General features: G+C 45.6%; 1 protein-coding gene across 1 annotated transcript in view; it reads left to right on the plus strand.

Annotated features, from left to right (window-relative positions):
- Positions 1–21,958, plus strand: part of slc1a1 (solute carrier family 1 member 1) — a 112,397-nt gene extending 90,439 nt beyond the window's left edge. Inside the window, exons 11-12 of the mRNA XM_072516904.1 lie at positions 4,395–4,529; positions 16,536–21,958. Of these exons, the coding sequence (XP_072373005.1) occupies positions 4,395–4,529; positions 16,536–16,776 (376 nt within the window). The 3' untranslated portion in view covers positions 16,777–21,958. The remainder of the gene's footprint in view (positions 1–4,394; positions 4,530–16,535) is intronic.
- The last annotated feature ends 738 nt before the right edge of the window (positions 21,959–22,696 follow it).

Raw genomic sequence — 22,696 nt, forward strand, 5'->3', positions numbered from 1 at the left:
GAGGGTGTGTGTAAGGGTGAGGGGATGTATCGAAAGGTACCTGGAGATTAACGATGATGGAGAGGTTCAGGTGGGAGTGGTCTGGGAGGCACTGAAGGCGGTGGTCAGAGGGGAACTGATTTCCATAAAGGCCCATAAGGGGAAACAAGAGAGTAAAGAGAGGGAGCGATTGTTGAGAGAAATTTTGAGGGTGGATAGGCAGTATGCAGAGGCTCCGGATGAGGGACTGTACAGGGAAAGACGAAGGTTGCATACGGAATTTGACTTGCTGACCAAAGGCAGGGCAGAGGCACAATGGAGGAAGGCACAGGGAGTACAGTATATGTACGGAGAGAAGGCGAGCCGGTTACTGGCCCAACAATTGAGGAAGAGAGGGGCGGCGAGGGAGATAGGTGGGGTGAGGGACGAGGAAGGTGAGATGGAACGGGGAGCAGAGAGGGTGAACGGGGTGTTTAAGGCATTTTATGAGAGGCTGTATAAGGCTCAACTCCCGGAAGGGAAGGAGGGAATGATGCACTTCCTGGATCAGCTGGAATTCCCGAAGGTGGAGGAGCAGGAGAGGACAGGATTGGGAGCACAGATTGAGGTGGAGGAGGTGGTAAAAGGGATTGGGAGCATGCAGGCAGGGAAGGCCCCGGGACCAGATGGGTTCCCTGTGGAATTTTATAGGAAATACATGGACCTACTAGCCCCGCTTCTGACGAGAACCTTTAACGAGGCCAGGGAAAGGGGGACGTTGCCCCCGACGATGTCGGAGGCGACGATATCGTTGCTCCTGAAGAGGGACAAAGACCCGCTGCAGTGCGGGTCTTACAGGCGTATCTCCCTTCTGAATGTAGATGCCAAGCTTTTGGCCAAGGTGATGGCGACGAGGATCGAGGATTATGTTCCAGGGGTGGTTCACGAGGATCAAACTGGGTTTGTTAAGGGGAGACAGTTGAACACTAATATACGGAGGCTGCTAGGTATGATGATGATGTCCCCGCCGGAGGGAGAGGCGGAGATAGTGGTGGCGATGGACGCTGAGAAAGCATTTGATAGAGTGGAGTGGGATTACCTGTGGGAAGTGTTGAGGAGATTTGGATTTGGAGAGGGGTTTATTGGGTGGGTTCAGCTTTTATATAGGGTCCCGGTGGCAAGTGTGATCACAAACAGGCAGAGATCTGACTACTTCCATCTATATAGAGGGACAAGACAGGGGTGTCCCCTGTCCCCGATACTGTTTGCGTTGGCAATTGAGCCACTGGCCATAGCGCTGAGGAACTCTAGGAAGTGGAGGGGAGTACTTAGGGGAGGCGAAGAGCACCGGGTGTCATTATACGCGGATGATTTGTTGTTGTATGTCGCGGACCCAGTGGAGGGGATGCCCGAGATAATGCAGACACTCAGGGAGTTTGGGGAATTTTCGGGATATAAACTGAATATGGGGAAGAGTGAGCTGTTTGTGATGCACCCTGGGGAACAGAGCAGGAGAATAGATGATTTGCCGCTGAGGAGAGTAACAAGGGATTTTCGGTACCTAGGGATCCAGATAGCCAGGAATTGGGGAACCTTGCATAAGCTTAATTTAGGAAGATTGGTGGAGCAGATGGAAGAGGATTTTAGGAGATGGGACATGGTGCCCCTGTCACTGGCGGGCAGGGTGCAGGCAGTCAAAATGGTGGTCCTTCCACGATTTCTTTTTGTGTTCCAGTGCCTCCCTGTGATGATTACCAAGGCTTTTTTCAAAAAAGTGGATAAGAGCGTTATGAGCTTTGTGTGGGCTGGGAAGACCCCAAGAGTGAAGAGGGGGTTTCTGCACCGTAGCAGGGACAGTGGGGGACTGGCACTGCCGAGTTTAAGTGACTATTATTGGGCCGCCAATATATCAATGGTATGCAAGTGGATGGGGGAAGGGGAGGGAGCGGCGTGGAAAAGACTAGAGATGGCGTCCTGTAGGGGAACCTGCCTGCAAGCATTAGCGACGGTGCCTTTACCGTTCTCCCCGAAAAAGTACACCACAAGTCCAGTGGTGGTGGCAACACGGAAAATTTGGGGGCAGTGGAGACGGCATAAGGGAGTGACGGCTGCCTCGGGGAGGTCCCCGATAAGGAACAACCATAGGTTTGTCCCGGGGAAGATAGGTGGGGGATTTAAAGTCTGGCAGAGAGCAGGGATTGTGCAATTGAGGGACTTGTTCCTAGACGGGATGTTTGCGAGTCTGGGAGCACTGACGGACAAATATGGGTTGCCACCGGGGAATGCATTTCGGTGTATGCAACTGAGGGCTTTTGCGAGGCAACAGGTGAGGGAATTTCCGCAGCTCCCAGCGCAAGAGATTCAGGACAGGGTGATTTTGGGGGCATGGGTGGGGGATGGTAGGGTGTCAGATGTATACAGGGAAATGAGAGACGAGGGGGAGATCATGGTGGATGAGCTGAAGGGAAAATGGGAAGAGGAACTGGGGGAAGAAATCGAGGAGGGGCTGTGGGCAGATGCCCTAAGTAGGGTAAACTCTTCATCCTCATGCGCCAGGCTCAGCCTGATACAATTCAAGGTTCTACATAGGGCGCATATGACTGGAGAAAGGTTAAGTAGATTTTTTGGAGTGGAAGACAGGTGCGGGGGATGCGCGGGAAGCCCAGCGAACCACACCCACATGTTTTGGTCATGGCCGGCACTACAGGGGTTCTGGGTGGGGGTGGCAAATGTGCTTTCGAAGGTGGTGGGGGTCCGGGTCGAGCCAGGCTGGGGGTTGGCTATATTCGGGGTTGCAGAAGAGCCGGGAGTGCAGGAGGCGAGAGAGGCTGATGTTTTGGCCTTTGCGTCCCTAGCAGCCCGGCGAAGGATATTGCTTATGTGGAAGGAAGCTAAGCCCCCAGGCATGGAGGCCTGGATAAACGACATGGCAGGGTTTATAAAATTGGAGCGGATAAAGTACGCACTAAGAGGTTCGGCTCAAGGGTTCACCAGGCGGTGGCAACCGTTCCTTGACTACCTCGCAGAACGATAAGGGAAATGGAGAAGGTAGCAGCAGCAACCCGGGGGGGAGGGGGGGCCCACGCGGGCCCTCAGGAGTTTCCTATAGTTGTTTGTATATTAGTTATTTATACTGGCGTGTGGGACTTTATTGTCTTGGAGAGTTATTATTTTGTTGTTGGCAGTTGCCGTTTAGTTAATATATTATTTATTTGTTTTAAAAAAACGGTCATTATTATTTATATTGTTTTAAAGTTGTAAAAAGGGGAAAATCCTGTACTGTTCTTGTTTGACCGAAAAAAATTTGAATAAAATATATATTTTAAAAAAATCAATGATGCACTCTAGCTATTAGCATATTAGCTATTAACCCTTTATACTGCAGTGGGGTGTATCGTCACCTCCTCCCCCTCCCCCCACCATTTCTATCCCCTCAGATCATGAACAGTTTTCAGCTTCTGTCCAGTAGCAACTGTTAATCATTTCCACTTGCAAATGTACAAATGGTGGAAGTGTCTTATTGACACTGGAGGGTCAAAGGTTTCACTTTTTAATGAGGCTCCTACATACGCAGGTCCTTATGAAGATATTGTACGAATGGCAGCAGAGAGGATCTGACTGGGAATGAGGCAGTAAGAACAGCACTGCAATTTCAGAGCTACTCCTGTTTATTTCCATTGGCCTCAGCAAGTTCAAATCACCCTATGATATCACATGTGAAAGTTTGTTTAATTTCAAGGTTCTTAATTAAGAAATGAAACATGGCAAACATTGTTACCTATCTTTTGGTACAAGGTTTAATAATGATTATAGAATTTACAATCTTATTATTTATTTTCACTATCCTAAGGTACAGTATAAACAAAAAGGTTACTGAACCATCTAACTAAAATTGTAAGCGAATTATTGCTTTATACAAAATAATTTTTGTTCCTGCTCTCGCTTTGCCCCGATTATTCTCCCTAGTCCCCTTTCTCCTGATGTTCGGACACATTAGTGCCTAAAAGAAATGCCTATTCTTCATGTGTAAGCCTGAACAATGAGTGCCGATGAACTATCAGACTCAAGAGAATCATCTATTGAAACAGATGGTTAAATAATGGTTTCTTAACTCAATTCCTATTTCCAGCAGCATTAGTGGATAGGATTGGGAACAGGAATCTTCGACAACCTATTTCTCCTCATTATTCCAAGGCTAATAATGACATTCCCATCTTTTTCCTTGGCTGACTCAGCACCACAAATCAGGTAATTCTCAGTTTCAATGTCATACCGGTCTGTGTCACGCCCCACCCAGCCCTTCAGGGTAGACATGCTATGTGTGGACAAACTGTGACAGTATTTTACATTTTTGCAGATGGAGATAAAAACATCAATGTATGATGTACAATCACAATATTTTTCTCTTGAACTTTAAAATGTCTGCTTATTTCTAGTGTTACAGCAACGGCAGCCAGTGTAGGAGCAGCTGGAGTTCCTCAGGCTGGGATGGTCACCATGGTGATTGTTCTTACTGCAGTTGGATTACCAGCTAATGATGTCACTCTGATCATCGCCGTAGATTGGCTTCTGTAAGTGTCCATGAAGATAACAAAATCATTTCTTTCAGGAAAAATATATATTTTTAATTATAATGGAAAAGGGAATTGTATTCAGTGGTTAAGGTGTATGCTATTGGTGGTTATTGTTTTTTATTTCAGATAATAATTCTAGTGCATGCAGGTCAAAAGTCAAGTCATTCAAAGTGCGGCACTGTGATGGTGGGATCAGTAGCTATGTCAAATAAAATGAGCATACTGCTATACAATGGGAAGCTCTCTAAAAGTAGCCAGGTTACAGAATGGACAGACATTTTTCAGGTGCCAGAGACACTTTACACAACAAATGGAGAATTCATCACCTTGAACATCACAGAAAGGCAGGAGCAAGTTAGGGTCATCTAGTTTTTAGAGGTTGCTGGCTATAGTCCAGAATGATGCCCATGCTGCTTTGCAAATTTCTGCAATTACCTTAAAAAGAAGGGCTTCCATTTCATCGTTATACATATAGTAACAAGGGAAGGAGGAGTCTCTGGCGAATAGCTGTCAAGGGGAGCAGTGGAGCGACTCTCGACCTCCAGGCCAGGGCTGAGGAGGGCGGGCGGGCAACCAAAAAGAAAATACAAGGAGACCAGGTCTGTGAGTTGAAAATCCATGAGTACTCAGAATTTCGGAAGGATGGACAAAAGGGAAAAGAGGTGGTGTAGCTTTGCTAGTAAAGGAAGGGATCAGTGCTGAAGTAAGAAATCATGCAGGCACTAGAGATCAAGACATGGAATGAGTCTCAGTAGAAATAAAAAAGAGCAAGAGAAAGAAGTCCCTGGTGGGAGTAATCAATAGGTCACCAAACAGTAGTCCCACAATAGGGCACAGTATAATCAGGAAATAGTCGGGCCTTTTAAGAAAGGTACGGCGATAATCATGGGTGATGTGCATATAGATGTTCTACAGTGCAGAAGGAGACCATTCGGCCTATCATGTCTGCACCGACCCTCCGAAAGAGTACCTCACCCAGACCCACACCCCCGCCCTACCCCCAGCTAATCTGCACATATTTGGACACTAAGGGACAATTTACCATGGTGAATCCACCAAACCTGCATATCTACGGGCTGTGTAAGGAAACCGGATCACCAGGAGGAAACCCACGCTGACACGGAGAGAATGTGCAAGCGCCACAATCACCCAAGGCTAGAATAGAACCCAGGGCCTTGGCACTGTGAGGCAGCTGCGCTAACCACTATGACTTCCTTAGACTGGATTAATCAGATTGGCTAAGGTAGCCTCAATAGAGTTCATTGAATGCATTAGAGATTGTTTCTTGGAGCAATATGTTCTGGAACAAACCAGGGAGGAGGCAGTTCGGAATCTTGTATTGTGTAATGACTAGGGATTAATTAATGACCTTATAGTCAAGGATCCTCTAGGGAAGAATGATCATAGCATGGTAGAATTCAAAATTCAGTTTGAGGGTGAGAAACTGGGGTGGGATTCTTCAATCCTGCGGCAGAGTGTCCACGCCGTCGTAAATGCTCCAGCTGCCGATCCTGGCGCGAACTATGCGCTGCGGGATCCACGGTTGCGCCGGCACCAATGAGGACATGCGCAGTGGCGCCGGCGCCAACGTGCGCATGCACAGTGGCCTCCTTCAACACCCCGACCCCGACGCAACATGGCGCAGGACTACAGGGGCCGGCGCATAGGAAAGGAGGCCCCTAGCCACAGAGGCCAGCGCGCCGATCGGTGGGCCCTGATCGCGGGCCAGGCCATATCGGAGGCCCTCCTACCCCATTCCCCCCCACAGGCCGCCATCTGTGGAGAATCGCGTGCCGGCGTCGGGGCGGCGTGGCCCGTTCGCGGGGATTCTCCGGCCCCGCCCAGGGCTGGGAGAATTCCACACCCTGATGTCCCACACTCGCATTGTGGAGTTAAACAAAAGTAATTACATAAGCATGAGGACAGATTTGGCCCTAGTGGACTGGGAAGGAAGACTAAAAGGTAGGACAGTTGATGAGCAGTGATAGTTGTTTAAAGAGATATTCAATTTGTCCCAACCAAAATATATTTTAGAGGAAGAAAGGTTGAAAGAGGAGGAAAAAACATTGCTTAGCAAGGAAGTTAACGATAACATAAAGACAAAAACTAAGGAATAACATATTGCAAACCCCAGTGGCGGGCTGGAAGATTGGAAAACTTTTAAAGATCATTAAAGGGTTACTAAAAAGCACTAAAAAGAGAAAATGTAATTATGGAAAAAAACTAGCGCAAAATATAAAAAAGATAGTTTTTATAAATAAATTAAAGGGAAGATAGTAGCTAACATGAATGCAGATCCCTTGCAGGATGAGACGGGGAATTAATAGTGGGGCACACAGAAATGGCAGACACTAAACCAATAGTGGACCTCAGTTTTCATGGTGGTGGACACGAGTGTCATCCTAATAGTAACAGATGATGCAAAGGTAATAGAAAGGGAGGAACTTAGAACAATCATCATCAATAGGGAAAACATACTAAAGAAACTATTGGAATTGAAGAAAGTCCTCAGGGCCTGATGGCCTACATCAGAGGGTCGTAAAGGAAGTGACAGTGGAGATAATGGATTCATTGGTTATAATATTCCAAAATTTCCTAGATGCGGGAAACGTTCCAGTGGTTTGAAAAAAATTTAATAAAGGACCCTTATTCAAAAAGGGAGGGAGGCAGAGAGTAGGAAACTATAGACCAGTTAGTACAACATCTATTGTCGGGAAATTTTAGAATCCATTATTAAGAAAGTAATAACAGGACATTTGGAAAGTCAAAATTTAATCCATCAGACTCAGGATGGTTATATGAGGGGAAAATTGTGTTTGACAAATTTGCCAGAGTTCTTCGAAGATGTAGCAAGCCAAGTGCATAATGGGGATCTGTAGATGTAGTGTATCTGTACTTTCAGAAGACATTTGATAAGATGCCGCACAAAAGGTTCATGCACAAGGCAAGATCACATGAGGCGAGGGGTAATTTATTAGCTTGTATAAAAGACTGGCTAACCAACAGAATGTAGAGATTTGGGCAAAATGCTTCCTTTTCTGGTTGGCAGGATGTAGGTAGTGGGGTATCACAGGGCTCGGTCCTAATGCCCCAACTATTTACAATCTATATTAATGACTTGAATGCAGGGATAGAAGGTACTATAGCCAAATTTTCAGTTGACACTAAAATAGCTGAAGTAGTAAGTTGCAAAAAGGAAATAAGAAATTTACAAATGGATGTGGATATGTTGGGTGAATGGACCAAAATCTGGCACATGGATTTTAAAGAGGATAATTGTGAGGTTATCTACCTTTGGTAGGAAAAATAGAAAGGCAACTTATTATCTAAATGGAGAGAAACTTCAGAGCGCTTCGGTGCAAAGAATGTCCTCATACATGAATTGCGGAAACTAGTATGTAGGTTTAGCAAGTAACAAGGAAGGTAAATGGAATTTTTAGGTATTTATGGCTAAAGGAATAGAATATAAAAGTAAGGAAGCGTTGCTGTAACTATACAAGGCATTGGTGATACCACACCTGGAGTATTGTGTACAGTTTGGTCTCATAACTTGAAGTGAGATGTTGTGGCATTGGAGGCAGTACAGAGGAGGTTCACTAGATTGATTCCAGAGATGAGGGATTTGTCTTATGAAGAGAGATTGAGCAGTACAGGCCTATACTCTCTAGAGTTTAGAAGAATGAGGGGAGCTCAAATTGAGATATGTAGGATGACAAAAGGTATTGACAAAGTAGACATAGAGTTGATGTTTCACCTTGTGAGGCAATCTAGAATGAGAGGTTATAGTGTTAGGATAATGGGTCGCATCTCCAGAGATGAGGCAAAATTACTTCTCAAATGGTCATGAATCTGTGGAATGCCATCCGCGGCGTGGTGGATGCCGGGATATTGGGTAAATTTAAGGAGGAGATGTACAGATTCTTAATTAGTGATGGGTTGAAGGGTTATCGAGAAGGGGCAGGAAAGTGGAGTTGAGGCCAAGGTGCGATCAGCCATGATCGTATTGAATGGCGGAGCAGGCTTGAGGGGCTGAATTGCCTACTCCTGCTTCTAGTTCCTATGTTCTTATGTGTCAAAATGTCAATTTGAAATCTGCTCAGAGTTGTCATGATGCACCTATCGATCAAAATTTAGCACTTGTGGACCTCTCGGGCGAGATTCTCCGACCCCATGCCGGGTCGGAGAATCGCCGGGGGCTGGCGTGAATCCCGCCCCCGCCGGTTGACAAATTCTCCACCACCGGATATTCGGCGGGGGCGGGAATCGCGGCGCGCCGGTTGGCAGGCCACCCCCCGCGATTCTCCAGCCCGGATGGGCCGAAGTCCTGCGCTAAAATGCCTGTCCCGCATCGTAGATTAAACCACCTACCTTACCGGCGGGACAAGGCGGCGCGGGTGGGGTCCTGGGGGGGGCGCGGGGCGACCTGGCCCCGGGGGGTGCCCCCACGGTGGCCTGGCCCGCGATCGTGGCCCACCGATCCGCGGGCGGGCCTGTGCCGTGGGGACACTCTTTCCCTTCCGCCTTCGCCACGGTCTCCACCATGGCGGAGGTGGAAGAGACTCCCTCCAATGCTCATGCATGGGAATGCCGTCAGCGCCCGCTAACGCTCCCGTGCATGCGCCGCCCGGAGATGTCATTTCCGCGCCAGCTGGCGGGGCACCAAAGGCCTTTTCCGCCAGCTGGCAGGGCGGAAATTCGTCCGGCGCCGACCTAACCCCTTAAGGTTGGGGCTCGGCCCCCAAAGGTGCGGAGCATTCCGCACCTTTGGGGCGGCGCGATGCCCGACTGATTTGCGCCGTTTTGGGCGCCAGTCGGCGGACATCGCGCCGTTTCCGGAGAATTTCGCCCCTCAATTGGAAACTAAGTATGCTGATCCATAGCTTCTGGGTGACATAGTTTACCATTGTTCTCATGGTTAATGAATGTAGCAGAGGAGTGCTACCACAAGGCATATATACCTTTATTAGATTTTAAGGCATGGCTTTAAAAGAAAGTTGTTGCTCCATAAACAGGTTGATCTGCCGCATATATATTTGTAATTTGCTGCACACTTTGCAACTACATCATTCAAAAAGATCTGGATGTTAACATTTCTGGGGTGGTAGCCCTAGCTTTATTACCTGCATAATTAATGGAGGTTAATGTCACAGTAATCTGCAGTTGATATTTGCAGCTATTGCTGCATAGGATATTAAAGCCCATTTCATTACCAAAATCTTCTTTTCTGAGTACTAATGGTGTCTCTTGTGTTAATTTCATATTAACTGTATGCAGGTTGTCCTCCCACCTTCAAATAAATTATCATTCCCTTAATCCTACAACCTGCCAACAGAATTCCCTCTGCATGAGCATATCAATAATGGATGTCCGACTTACCACACCAGCATCAAATAAATGTACCATTTTCCAGGATCGCTCAAGCTGCAATGAATAATAAAACCCAATGTCAGTGCACATTCTATTTTAATAAAGTCCTTAGTGATATACTCCAGATGAAGGATAGAACAGGGGCCAATCTTTACATATTTTCAGAAGCCTTTATTTGCAGAGATGCATATTACAAGCATGGACCTCCTCGCCCAACAATCACAATTTCAGTCTGTTCCTTTTTATAGGACCACCAGTAATCATCATTTAATGCCACCACCTGCATATAGTTAATATATAATGAACACAAATTGAACAGAAACCGATGTTTCCAAAAACTGTTTTCCTTTAGTTAGTTGCATGTTTCTTTATTTTACCTATTTATTTCTTACTTCTCCTGGTTGCAGTCTGATAGCCAGTCAAGAAAGTTTACTACTTATCCACAAAAATCTCTTGGGATTGAGGTGCCTTCTTCTTATGGTGGCTTCTATCAACTGCGTCTCTGGAGTTGGTTTCTGAGTCACCTGATATCACCAGTAGGTTCTGTAAGTGTGGTGTTCCAAAGGAACCGAGGGCTGAAGGGCCTGTACTGCGCTGTAATGTTCTATGTTCTAACCGGCAGGGAGGGGGGTCCAGGCGCCAAAGAGTAGCATGAACCACTCCGGCGTCGGGCCGCACCTTCAGGGGCTAGGCCGGCCCCGGATTGGTTTGCGCTGGCCGGCGGGGAAGGGGATTGGCGCCACGCCAACCAGCGCCAAAGGGCCTCCGCCGGCCGACGCAAGTTGGCGCATGCGTGGGAGCGCCAGCGTGGGCTGGTGTCATCCCAGCACATGCGCAGGGGGGGTTCATCTCCGCGTCGGCCATGGCGGAGGAATAGCAGCTGACGTGGAGGAATAGAGTGCCCCCACGGCACAGGCCCGCCCGCGGATCGGTGGATCCCGATCGCGGGCCAGACCACCGTGGGGGCACCTCCCGGGGCCAGATCCCCCCGCGTCCTCCCCCGAAGACCGCAGAGGCCGCCAGTCGGGGCAGAAATGTGGCGGGGCGGGTAGGAGAATTATGCCCCTGATGTCTGCAAAAAGCGTTCCTGGTTTACATTAAATGAGAACTGCAGACTTAAGAATCACACCTGTTATTTCCTGCACATCCTTTAAAAATTGAAATTAATGCCAGAGCTAATGTATGATATACCTCGAACATTCATCTATTAAGGCTTTGGATGCTATAACTCCAAAGCCATAGGCTGCCTATTTAGCTTTCACTGAAAATGTGGTACATCTTCACAAGTTGAATGCAGCGGCCTCCCGGGAATTACCCGGCTGACTACCCAGCGGGAAGTCACATGAGCGTCGTTTAGTACTCCTTTTCAAAAATGTAAAGCTGGCGCAGTGGCTGCTGAGGGGAAGTGAGGAGGTAAATAGCCATTTCTCTTTACCGGCATGCGGTTCATGGGCACTGGAGTTGCTGGCCCAGTGCTCGGGGGGGGGAGAGGGGTGGTTGGGCTTGGTCAAGCGGCTAAAGCGTTCCAGGTCCCCTGGATCGGGGGGAGGGGCTTTGTGGCTGTGAGGCCTTCAAGCCATCTTTAAATGTTGTGGAGACCAATGGCAGGGGCAACCACAGCTGCAGCCTGTCTGTCCAACAAAACACTTGCAGAATATAGACCTGCTGCAGCTTCTCTCATGAAAGTCGATTTCATTCCCTTTGACTGTGACCAGCCAAAGGCTATTGCAAATGATGAATTAACTGGGTTAGTTGTAAAGGCACTTCACAGTTGCAGGTTGTGTTTGCTGCTTGCCCCTGCTGGTGGTTTCAGATGTCTGGAGGCTGCTGTTGCTGTTTCCTTCCTTTTCTATAGCGCCTCCATATCATGCATGTGTGTGCCTGCTACCCAGGGAACGTGCATGACAGCTACATCCTGGGACATTCGGAAATCCCTGTGTCTTCAACCCCAAGATAATTGGTGGCTCTTGGGGCAATAAGGAATGCCTGCTGAGCTCATGACTGATGATGCAGGTGCGGAGACCTCAGACCGATCCGGAGACCCATATTGCCACCCATGCTGCCATTGAGCAGTGCATTGGGCTGCTGCAAATGCGGTTTCAATGCTTGGACTGCTCTGGTGATGCCCTGTGGTACGCCCCCAGAGGTTCTCCCAAATTGTGGAGGTCTGCTGAGCCCTCCACAACCTGGCACAGGAGCGGGACCACATACTGTAGAAGGAGGAGGAGGGACTTGCGGCCTCATCTGAGGATGAGAAGGAGATGGATCAGGAAGGACTGGAGGACGAGCCCAGGGAGGAGCCAGAGGATGGAGGACAGGTGGCGGTAAGGGTCCGACATGGCCGGAGGATCGGGGACGCCATCATCCTCACCAGATTCTCATAGGACGAGGCTATGTCCGTCAGCTCAACCCCCCCTAATTCCATCCATCCCCACGACTTCCCTCCTTCCCCACTCCCCATTCACCCCCGCCCCCCAATCATGATCGATTGGAGAACCTTACTTAAAGGGATGACAGTGGAAAGGCAATGGCAAACATTCGAGGAACACATGGGAGATCTGCAACAATTGTTTATTCCTATCAGGCACAAAAGTAAAACAGGGACATAGAACACACAGAGCAGAAGGAGGCCATTCCGCACATCGAGTCTGCACCGACCCACTTAAGCCCTCACTTCCACCCTATCCCCATAACCCAATAACCCCTCCTAACCTTTTTGGTCAATAAGGGCAATTTATCATGGCCACCATCTAACCTGCACATCTTTGGACTGTGGGAGGAAACCGGAGGACCCGAGGAAACTCACGCTGACACGGGGAGAACGTGCAGACTCCGCACAGACAGTGACCCAGCAGGGAATCAAACCTGGGACCCTGGTGCTGTGAAGCCACAGTGATATCCACTTGTGCTACCGTGCTGCCCCACATAAAGGTGGTCAATCCAAGGCTTACAAGGGAAATTGGAGATAGTATTCGATCCAAGGAAGAAGCATACAAATTGGCCAAGATAAACAACAGGTCTGAGGATTGGGAGCATTTTAGAATTCAGAAAAGACCAAAGGATTGATTAAGAAGGGGAAAATAGAGTATGGGAGTAAGCTTGCAGGGAACATAAAAACTGTCTGCAAATGTTTTTATAGGTACGTGAAGAGAAAGAACTGGTGAAGACAAATGTAGGTCCCTTACAATCAGAAACAACGGAATGTATAATGTATAAATGGCTGAGCAACTAAATACATACTTTGGCTCTGTCTTCACAAATGAGGACACAAGTAAGATACCAGAAATGTTGGGGAACGCAGAGTTTAGTGAGAGGGAGGAACTGAAGAAGATAAATATTAGAAATGGTGTTGGGGAAATTGATTGGACTGAAGGCTGATAAATCCCCAGGACCTGATAATCTACAGCCCAGAGTACTTAAGCAAGTGGCTCTAGAAATTGTGGATGCATTGGTGGTCATCTTCAGGGATTCTATAGACTCTGGAACAGTTGGAAGGGTTTGGAATTTGAGGGCAGGCGGAACTGATACCAGGAGAGAGGTGGTAACTTACCCTTGCAGTTCGGTGGAAGTCGTCGGTCTTCTTCCGACATTGTATGGCAGTCCACCTGCCAAACTGTCCACACTGACAAATTCTGCCACTGCCTCCCAGGCAGCATCGCTCACCCTCCTGCTTGCCTTCTGACCATCTCGGGCAAGCAGGATGCCCCCCCCTCTCATTCACAGGGTTGCGAAGCTTCCCGAGTCAGCCTCCCCAAAGCAAGGAGAAGGTCTGTGTGCTGCCATGCTTGTGTGTGTTGACTGGGATTGAAAGCTGAGGAAGCATTCAAAAGCAGATCCCCCTTGTTAACGGAAGAAGCTGAGGTACGAGTCCAGCGAATCAGACAGCGAGACAGCCAGTAATGACGAGAAGCTCCTGCAGGCTTATTTGCGGCACTAAGTGGCATTGAATATGGGCCGCGATCTCACCAACGTGTCCGTCGAGGAACACCCAGCAAACCTGCCCAAAATGACATTTAAAAATGTTTCATTTGACTCACGCCCATCGTGTTATCAACTTGTTGAAGTGAAAGAAAGGTCTTTTAGGGACATCAGTAACTGCTGTTAGGGAAATGGGTCATCACGCTCGAAAATTCCAAGTTAATGCTCCTTATTCAGAGCACTTTGTGAAAGGCTAAATGTGAAACCATTACTTTTAGAAGTTGAAGAATGGTGTGATAGTAGGAGTGCTCAAGATAAAAAAAAGAGCTTAGTGGCCAAAGTGTTGCCTTGTCTGTCCTGGCCAGACATTTGTAATTTTTGCAGCACTGGTTTGTAATCCTCGGGATGAGGGGCAGGATTTTCTGACCCCGGGGCCGGCTCAGAGAATCGCCAGGCCGGGCACAATTCACTCGACGACGCCCCGACGCCGGTCCACCGATTCTCCGGTCACCGGAGAATTGGCGTCGGCATGGCGCCAGTCGAGCAGCCCCCTCCGCACGGGTTGGGCCGAGTGGTCGCCAAGGTAGCCCGAGTCCCGCTGGCGGCATTCACATGTGGTTTTACCTGGCGGGACCGCGGCGTCCATCCTGTCGGGGGCGGCCTGGTGGGGGGGAGGGGGGATCCGACCCCGGTGGGGTGGGGGGGCTCCATCATGGCCTGGCCCGCAATCGGGGCCTACTGATTGGCGGGCCGGCTTCTCCTGGTGGGGGCCTCTTTTACTCCGCGCCGGCCCCTGTAGCCCTACGCCATGTTGTGTCGGGGCCGGTGTGGACAAGGAAGCTACCGCGCATGCGCGAGTTCACGCCGGCCGCATCGCGCATGCACCAACCCGTGGTGCCCGTTTGATGCCGGTATCGGCAGCTGGAGCAGCGTGAGTCGCTCCAGTGCCATGCTGGCCCCCTGTACGGCAGAGGATCGCTACGCTTAGGGGTCCGATGACATCGTCGTAAAACTCTCCGGATTTTACGACGGCGTCAATACTCTGCCGTCAGAAGGGAGAATCCCGCCTGAGATGTGACTCTCAGTGCTGCTTCCACACCACTAGAACTTTGCAAGTATCGCAACTTGACACCAGCAGCCAGAAGTCTGCATCTTCTGGGCTCAGACTCATTGAAGGAATTGGGTAGGACCCTGAAATTGTGACAACTTCTTCCCTAGACAATGCAACTTCCAGTCAACCTAACAAGCTGCAAGACAATGCTAGAGCAATAAACATGCGACCACCAACTCACAGGAGCACAATCTAGTCGAAGCACCAAGACACACAGAAGAACACAGTGATAAAATCCAAACTGCAAAGTGAGCCCACTGCAGAGGAACATCCAAACGACAAGGACAGATACCTTGAATTCCGACAAAGATCACAGTGGACAACACAGTAAAGTAAAAAACAGGTGAACACTCTCCAGAAAGAATGGGACAAGCGGTGGTCCCCGAGTATAGTAGATGGGGAGTTACAAAGAGAAATTCAACTCTTAAGGAGCAGAAAAAGAGTATCAAAAGAATACATCAAGGCCAGAAACAAAGATTACAACTCAAACTCTGAATCAACGAAGGTTGCCCAAATTAATACAGCCTACCACTCTTCTGAATGTGACCAGAATTAGATCTGGAAGAACCGTCAAGTTTCTAGACCATCTGAATTTATCAAGTCAGAGACTTGACAGGGGGAGAAGGGGCAGCACTATTGTTATATAAATACATTGGGTAAAGACTTGGAGGAAGGTGTAGTATCAGAGTATCAGGCATGGCAATGGCTAATTTGGGACTGGGCACAGTACCGCCCACAGTGTGATGTCAAGTGACACATGACCCAAGGCTAGGGTCAATTTTGAACTGGACAGAGAACTGTGTAGAAGCAAGCATGGAGTTAGTTTGTAGCTACATCCTGTATATATGTACATAGTTATGTATTATCAATAAACAGTTAATGTTCAACCATATAAGACTCAGAATTTTTTTGTGAGACCTACTGAACAGACAGCAAGCAACAACAATCTTTTTCTCGCTACCAATCTCTCGGACAGATTAGGTGCCCATGGAGTTTATCATCAAAATAGAAAGTTATTTCAGTTGCTGATTAATTAGCTTCAAGGTTTCCTTTTGAACTAGAGTGTCAATAAAGTGCACACCCTTTTTATTTTGATGGAACAAAATTAATGGATCTCACTTGTGAGAACTGTATTCTGATTCCATGTAAAATAAAACCAATTTGTTGGATTGCTAGGATCTCTTTCCTGAATGTAGATGAATGCACATGGTGTGTGGAAGATTGCAACAGCAGAATGCACAAGTATATTTTATGATTTCTGGGTTGTGTTATTGTTTAGGTAACTACTAAGCAGCAGAGGGGTGTAGTCAGGATCATTGGAGGCATGAGATCCACTTACACAAGGGACTGTTGATGCTGAACTCAAAAGAATAGCAACACAAAAGTCAAATATTTGTATGCCAAAGAAACTGAGAAATTGACAGCATAAACTAAACAGAGAGAATTATATTTCAGAGTATTTGATTGCAGATTATTCCAAAAGTGGATGTCCAGATTACTTCGGAACATGTCTTTTTGCAGACAGGATGGTCAATGGTGGATAGCCTCGTTTTGTACACTCAGTCTGTCTACTCTGATCCGTGACCTCTTTGTGTTTGCTTTTTCAGGGATCGGTTTCGGACTATGGTGAATGTACTTGGAGATTCTTTTGGAGCTGGAATTGTGGAGAAGTTGTCTGGAAAAGAATTGCAACAAGGGGATGTCCAAAGTGGCATGAATATAGTGAATCCATTTGCTTTGGAAACTTCTGAGAAAGATGAAGCAAAGATAAAAGAATCATACATTAATGGGGCATTTGATGGAGATAAATCGGACCCTGTAGCTGTCACAGAAACATCACAATTTTGATTGAGTAAGAATGAGTTGAGAATGACTATTTGTGAATAGGATATACATAAGGATTATCTTGCAAAGCTGTAAATTTGAATCAATTCATAAATTTATTCTCATCAACAATGAGTACCTTAAGATAAATATTTGAAAATATAATATACACTGACTACTGAATACCCTGATAATCAACTGCAAATTTATTCCTTCATTTGCTTGCAAGCAAGGTAGGTTAATACTCCATTCTGAATGTATGGAGTGAGCTAGAGCAGTCATGCAAGACAGCTGTGGGAACTGAAACAAAGCCAAAACTGAATAAGCTCTCCTTGAAATTAAAATGTTACATTCTGTAAAAATACAAACAAATATTAGATGCCCAGAATTAATATTGGGTAGCAATCCTAAATCATAATTCAGATAATCATTCTTAAATGTGTGCTTAGGCTTATGCTGTTGTCTTAACTCTCAATTAGTCTATCTCATAATCATTCTAGGTTGCCAATATGTTCTAAACAATGTCTCAAAGAGTGCAAGTATAGCTTTTAATGTTGAGAGGAATTAATTGTTATGGTATTGCATGTGCAGTGAAATCTGTCTGAAACCAGCCTTAAAGTCTATTTGCCTATTATGACCAATTAGCCAGTTACAATAATATGTTATACACTTACATTAGTATCCATGCAACTTACATTACCTGACATTGATGTTAAAACCCCAGGCCAGGCAGATGAATTGAAAATGATTCTGACTGCATGCATTCCGCAAAGGACTGACCAACGTAGTGTTATGACAATGGAATAGCATTTGGCATAAATTCCCTCAGGAGTTTCTGTTTCGAACTTCAGCAGAAGTTTGATGGAAACCCTGTTTGTGTTCATTAACAGTTTCTGACAGGTTTCTGCTGACATCCTGGCAACAGAGTGCAAGAAACCCCAAGGAAATTCATCCACCTTATGTTGGTTCCAATATGAATAAGGACCTCCAAAATAAACAATTCGCTTCACGATTTTACGAAGCCACTGTTCATGGAGCACTAATAATACCTACATACAAACAACAGCCTGAATTGGACTACACAGATGTTCCAACCAGAAATTGGCAGATGACATACCAATATTTAGTTAATACCTTTGTGTGGCCTGATTATGTTGGCTGCACATAATGAGTTTACTGGCATTTTCCAAAACTTAGATGCCACTATACTAGGCTAGGTATACATGTGCTGTACAATGCAGGACTTATGTACATTGCTGCTATTGGCATGCTGCTGCTCCAAGTTCGTAAAGATAGAGTAAACTTTCTGGTGTAATCTGAGCTAACAGTAGTCAATGCATCTCAGCAGTTGAGATTTGCTTTCAGGTTTGGAACAATATTAGTGTGTGAATTATTTATTCTGGTTCCTGTTTTAGGAATTAATTGCCCAAACACCATCCCAACTTGAGATGTTATAAACAACCAACAATTTGATCTCTGGCAACTGCATTTCTGGAAATTGATCTTGATTTTACTGTGAATAACTGACAGGAGAAGCAATGGTGTGTACATTACATAAATTTCATCTGATATGAAAAGAGAAAATGCTGCAATTACTCAGCAGATCAGGCAACGCCTGTGGAGAGATAAAACCTGCTCACCTGAAATGTTGATGCTGTTTTCTCCTCTCCACAGATTATGTCGGTCTTGATTAGAATTTGCAGCAATTTTTGTTTTTGTCTCAGATTTACAGAATTTGCAGTATTTTGCTTCTGACTTTATTTTCATCTTTTGCATCTTTTTAGATTCTGCCATTTTCTCTTTCTCATTTGTTCTACTCTTAAGAGAGTTTTTTGTTTATTTATCATGGAAAGGTGTTGATCTTACAGAAAACATCAATAGTGCTGAAGATAGAAACATCTTTGCTTGATCTTTCTTCCTGAAATAAAATTACTTATTAACTTATTTATCCATGATTAAAGTAATGTGGAGTTCAGCAAGGAATGTATGGTGTAGTCCAGAGCACAATGCCAGATACCATTTTAATTTAATTTATTTGTTGTGTATTGTAAGGGTCTAATTATTGATTTAGAACATTTGAATACATTGGATTTACAGACATACACCAAAGTTTTAGGACTTAGGGTTTGAAACTCTGGTGACTTGGACAGGATCCAGGAAAGGAGAAATAAGAATGGGTGAATGATGGAGAAAATCGGCAATTATTCACTGAACAGTGAAAAGGAATTGAAATGCTTAAAGACTGTTCCAAAGGTTTTCTTAAAACGCAAGATAGGAAACAATAGTGAACGCCACTCAGAACCAATACAAAAGTGGTCACTGTCAGAAAACTGCTGATCATACCTTAAAAGTTCTGAAGTAACTGTCCAAAGAACTGTGGCAGAAAACACTTCATTCCATTTTGAAAACCTAGGCTGAGAACATAGGAACATCGGAATAAGGAGCAGAAGTAGGCAGTTCAGCCCTTCAAGCCTTCTCCGCCATTCAATCAGATCATGGCTGATCTCTTCCTGGCCTCAAATCTACCTTCCCATCTGTTGCCCTTATCCCTTTAACACATTTGCCCAAATAACATCAGGTTGGCAGAGCCATTGCTGCATCCTTTGGTCCATACTAGCCTGAAGCCAGAGCCAAATTTAGCTTTGGATCTCATGTATATGTCACCCATGAGCTCTAGATGCTCTGTTGCAAGTTTACCATTCTGGAAGGGTGGGAAATGAGTTGCTTTGTATGCGGTGCTGGCCGGCAAGCAGGGTCTGGGTCGGAGGTAATAGCAGGATGGACCTTGAAAGTGCTGGCAGTGGATGGAAAGCGTTGTGGCCCCCAGGAGCATACCACCTGCGCCACAAATATAAATGATAAGGGTTTCTTTAGAAACCCTTGAGAAACACCCACTTAAGTATCACTAGGTAGGTCATACAATGCCTGGTACAAATAGGTCGCACATGACCAACATAAGCTTTTGTCTACCTGTACCTGAAGTTTGCAATTTGAGTCCTCCTCCCGGAATAAAACTTTAATATTCATATTCAAGCAAAAATATCATCTGTGGTTCAGTGGATAACAGTCTTGCCTCTCAAGGTTTTGGGTTGAAGTATCACCCCAGGGTTTAACTACTAAAATCAAGCCTGAGACTCCAGTATATTACTGAAGGAGCACTGCACAGCCAGAGTTGCAGTCTCTTGGATCAGATATTAAATTGAGGCCCCACCTCCCCTTGGGTGAATGCAAAAGATCCCATGTCCTTATTTTAGAAAGGATTAGGGGAGTTAGCGGTGGTTTCCCAGCCAATTGTTATCCCTCAAACAAAATCATATAAAATAAATAGATCATCTGGTCATTATCACAATGCTGTTTACGGGAGTTTTCTGTCTGTATATTAGGTTCCTACATTACAATAGTCATTGCTTTCCAAAAGTAAGTAATTGGTGTAAAACACTTTGAGACATCAAGTGGTTGTGAAAAATGCTGTATAAATGTAAGTCAATATTGCACAGTTAAGTCATTTAGTCATAGGGGAAAAACACATTTGTCCCTGACTCTGTGTTCATCTGACATTGACAGAGTTGCATTTTTCAGAGTCGGAAACCGATTCCTAGCTGATACATTTCTATTTGTTGCCCAGAGGCAGTAATGCCATTTGCCACACTCTACTGCTATCCTGGGTGAGTTCAGTTAACTCATCATAAACCAAGGATCAAAGCTAGAAATTTCCAAATCTGTACGGTTCACTAATATGTAAAGCATATCTATCCGGTTTTCTACATCGTGCACCCATCCATCCAATTTCTATATTTATAACAGATTCAGTATGCATTTTGTATGTTAACATTAACACAAGGTTATCTTTGGCTACTCTCCAAAGTTCTGGAAGGGAATGGCATTGATCAAAATTGCTGACTTGGAAAAATCAAACCATACCACTTCAAATGTGACAAATGTAGGGCTGGCATTGACTACCAGAAGGAAGGTGGCAGGAGTGGATGGCAACCTCACACGGGTGGGTTGGCTACTTAGCCATTTCCAGTGGAAAGCAGCAGCTGGCAATAGATGAAAATCAGGTAATCTGGAGACCATGCAACAGCATCGAGAGAAGGCCAATGGCAGCAAGGTTTGAAGTGAAATGGGGTAATCAGACCCTAGGTCCTGGCAGAATAGCTTCACCTGGGGCGAAAAGTTGGGTGGTTGCGTAGAGGGTTTAGCTGTGGCGGATGCTCCACTTAGCAGGGGCCAAAATTTCATGAGGATCCGATGTACATCGTAGGACCTCAATTTGCATTTACTAATGAGGCCCTTGTCAGAGCCTCACCTTCCACCAAAATCAGCAGTGATAAGATTGCTGGGAAATGGAGCTGCTCCATTTTAACTGATCCTGCACCATTCTGGCAAATTGGGGAGAGTTAGAATTCTCCCTTTTATTGTACATAAACACTTTCAAAGGGTTGTGGTTTCAATTAACACATTTTAATAAAGCATATTCAAAACATGCAAAGTTCAATTCACATTTAATCATTGCAGGCTTCTGTGTAAAACAAAACGTTTAAAAAAAATTTACAAATACAAAATTGACATTTTCTCATGAACCTTGGAATATTTTTATGGTCGATAAAATGTTGCATTTTTGATAAAAGAGCTAAGCTTTATTGTATTAACTTGTAGTGAGAAAATATTAATGCAAATGTATCACAAGGAATAACAATGCATATATGGTTAATTTAGAGGTAATTTTGCTTGCAAGAGTCCACATGACCAATTGATAGACTGGCTCACTTGAAAAGCATTTTAGCTGTCATTGGAGTTTTAGGGAAAAAGACTATTTGTAGCTGCTCTTGCTTCACTTCCAACCCTTGCCTGAAGTTTGGTGTAAACAAGGATTTGTTGCAGGTGATTCACCCATTGTAAAGCGACTGCGCAAACCAAACTGATGATTAGAGGAACATTTGAAATAATTGTAAAATAAAATGTTCTGGAGCTTTAGAAAAAAGATGAATCTGTATCAAAGTGTAAACAATTGTAAGAAATGCATTGAATCTGTCTTAAACAACAATGGGAGAAAACTCTGGGATATAAGTGGAAATTAACTTGTTTAAAGATATTTCATATGTAAACTTAAATGGATTGATTGTTGTGTTAGAGCTGGGGACCATCAATTTATTTGTAAATCTTGTTATTTGTTGAATAAAAACCCTCCTGTATATGTGCACAATGACTATTTGGGTCAATATGGACCATAATTTATCACTGACATAGATAACATCTTCATGCACTTAATGCTGTGGGAGAACTATTAACTCAACCAGCTCGAACCCGTGTCCTGAGAACATTAATCTGGGCTTCTGGATCACTAGTCGAGTGACATTATCATTACATGGCCATCTGCCCTGTGCTCCAAAACTAACCGCATCCCTTGCGAAACTTCCAGTATGCCGGAACACTGGCATTTTCCTGGCAACATGAAAAATTGCCCAGGTATGCTCTGGGCACAAAAAATAGGACATTCCTACCCAGCCAATTAACGCATCAAGAATTTATTCTCAAAGTGTTGGAAAATGTCATTGGCAGTGCTATCAAGTGGCACTTACTCAGGCATGGCCTGGTCCTGCCTGAGCCATTAAGCTGACCTTATTGCAGCTTTGATCGAAACATGGACAAAAGAGCAGAACTCAAGAGGTGAAATGAGAGTCACTGCCCATCAAGGTAGTTGACCGAGTGCCATATCACCGAGCCCCAGCAAAACTGAATTCATCGGGAATCAGGGAAAGCAAAGATACCTTTGCATGCATAATCATGTGTAACTGAGTTACCCCATATACGCTCATTGTGCTCTTGCATGAACAATTACATGTTCCAGTAGTCCGTCTCCACCAGAATTGCATACATGCTGTGTGATTCTCCATCAGCGGGATTTCCCGCCCCGCCGACAGTGCACCCATGCCTGCACCTT

Source organism: Scyliorhinus torazame, chromosome 9, assembly GCF_047496885.1.
Source record: "Scyliorhinus torazame isolate Kashiwa2021f chromosome 9, sScyTor2.1, whole genome shotgun sequence".
Taxonomy (NCBI): Eukaryota; Metazoa; Chordata; class Chondrichthyes; order Carcharhiniformes; family Scyliorhinidae; genus Scyliorhinus; species Scyliorhinus torazame.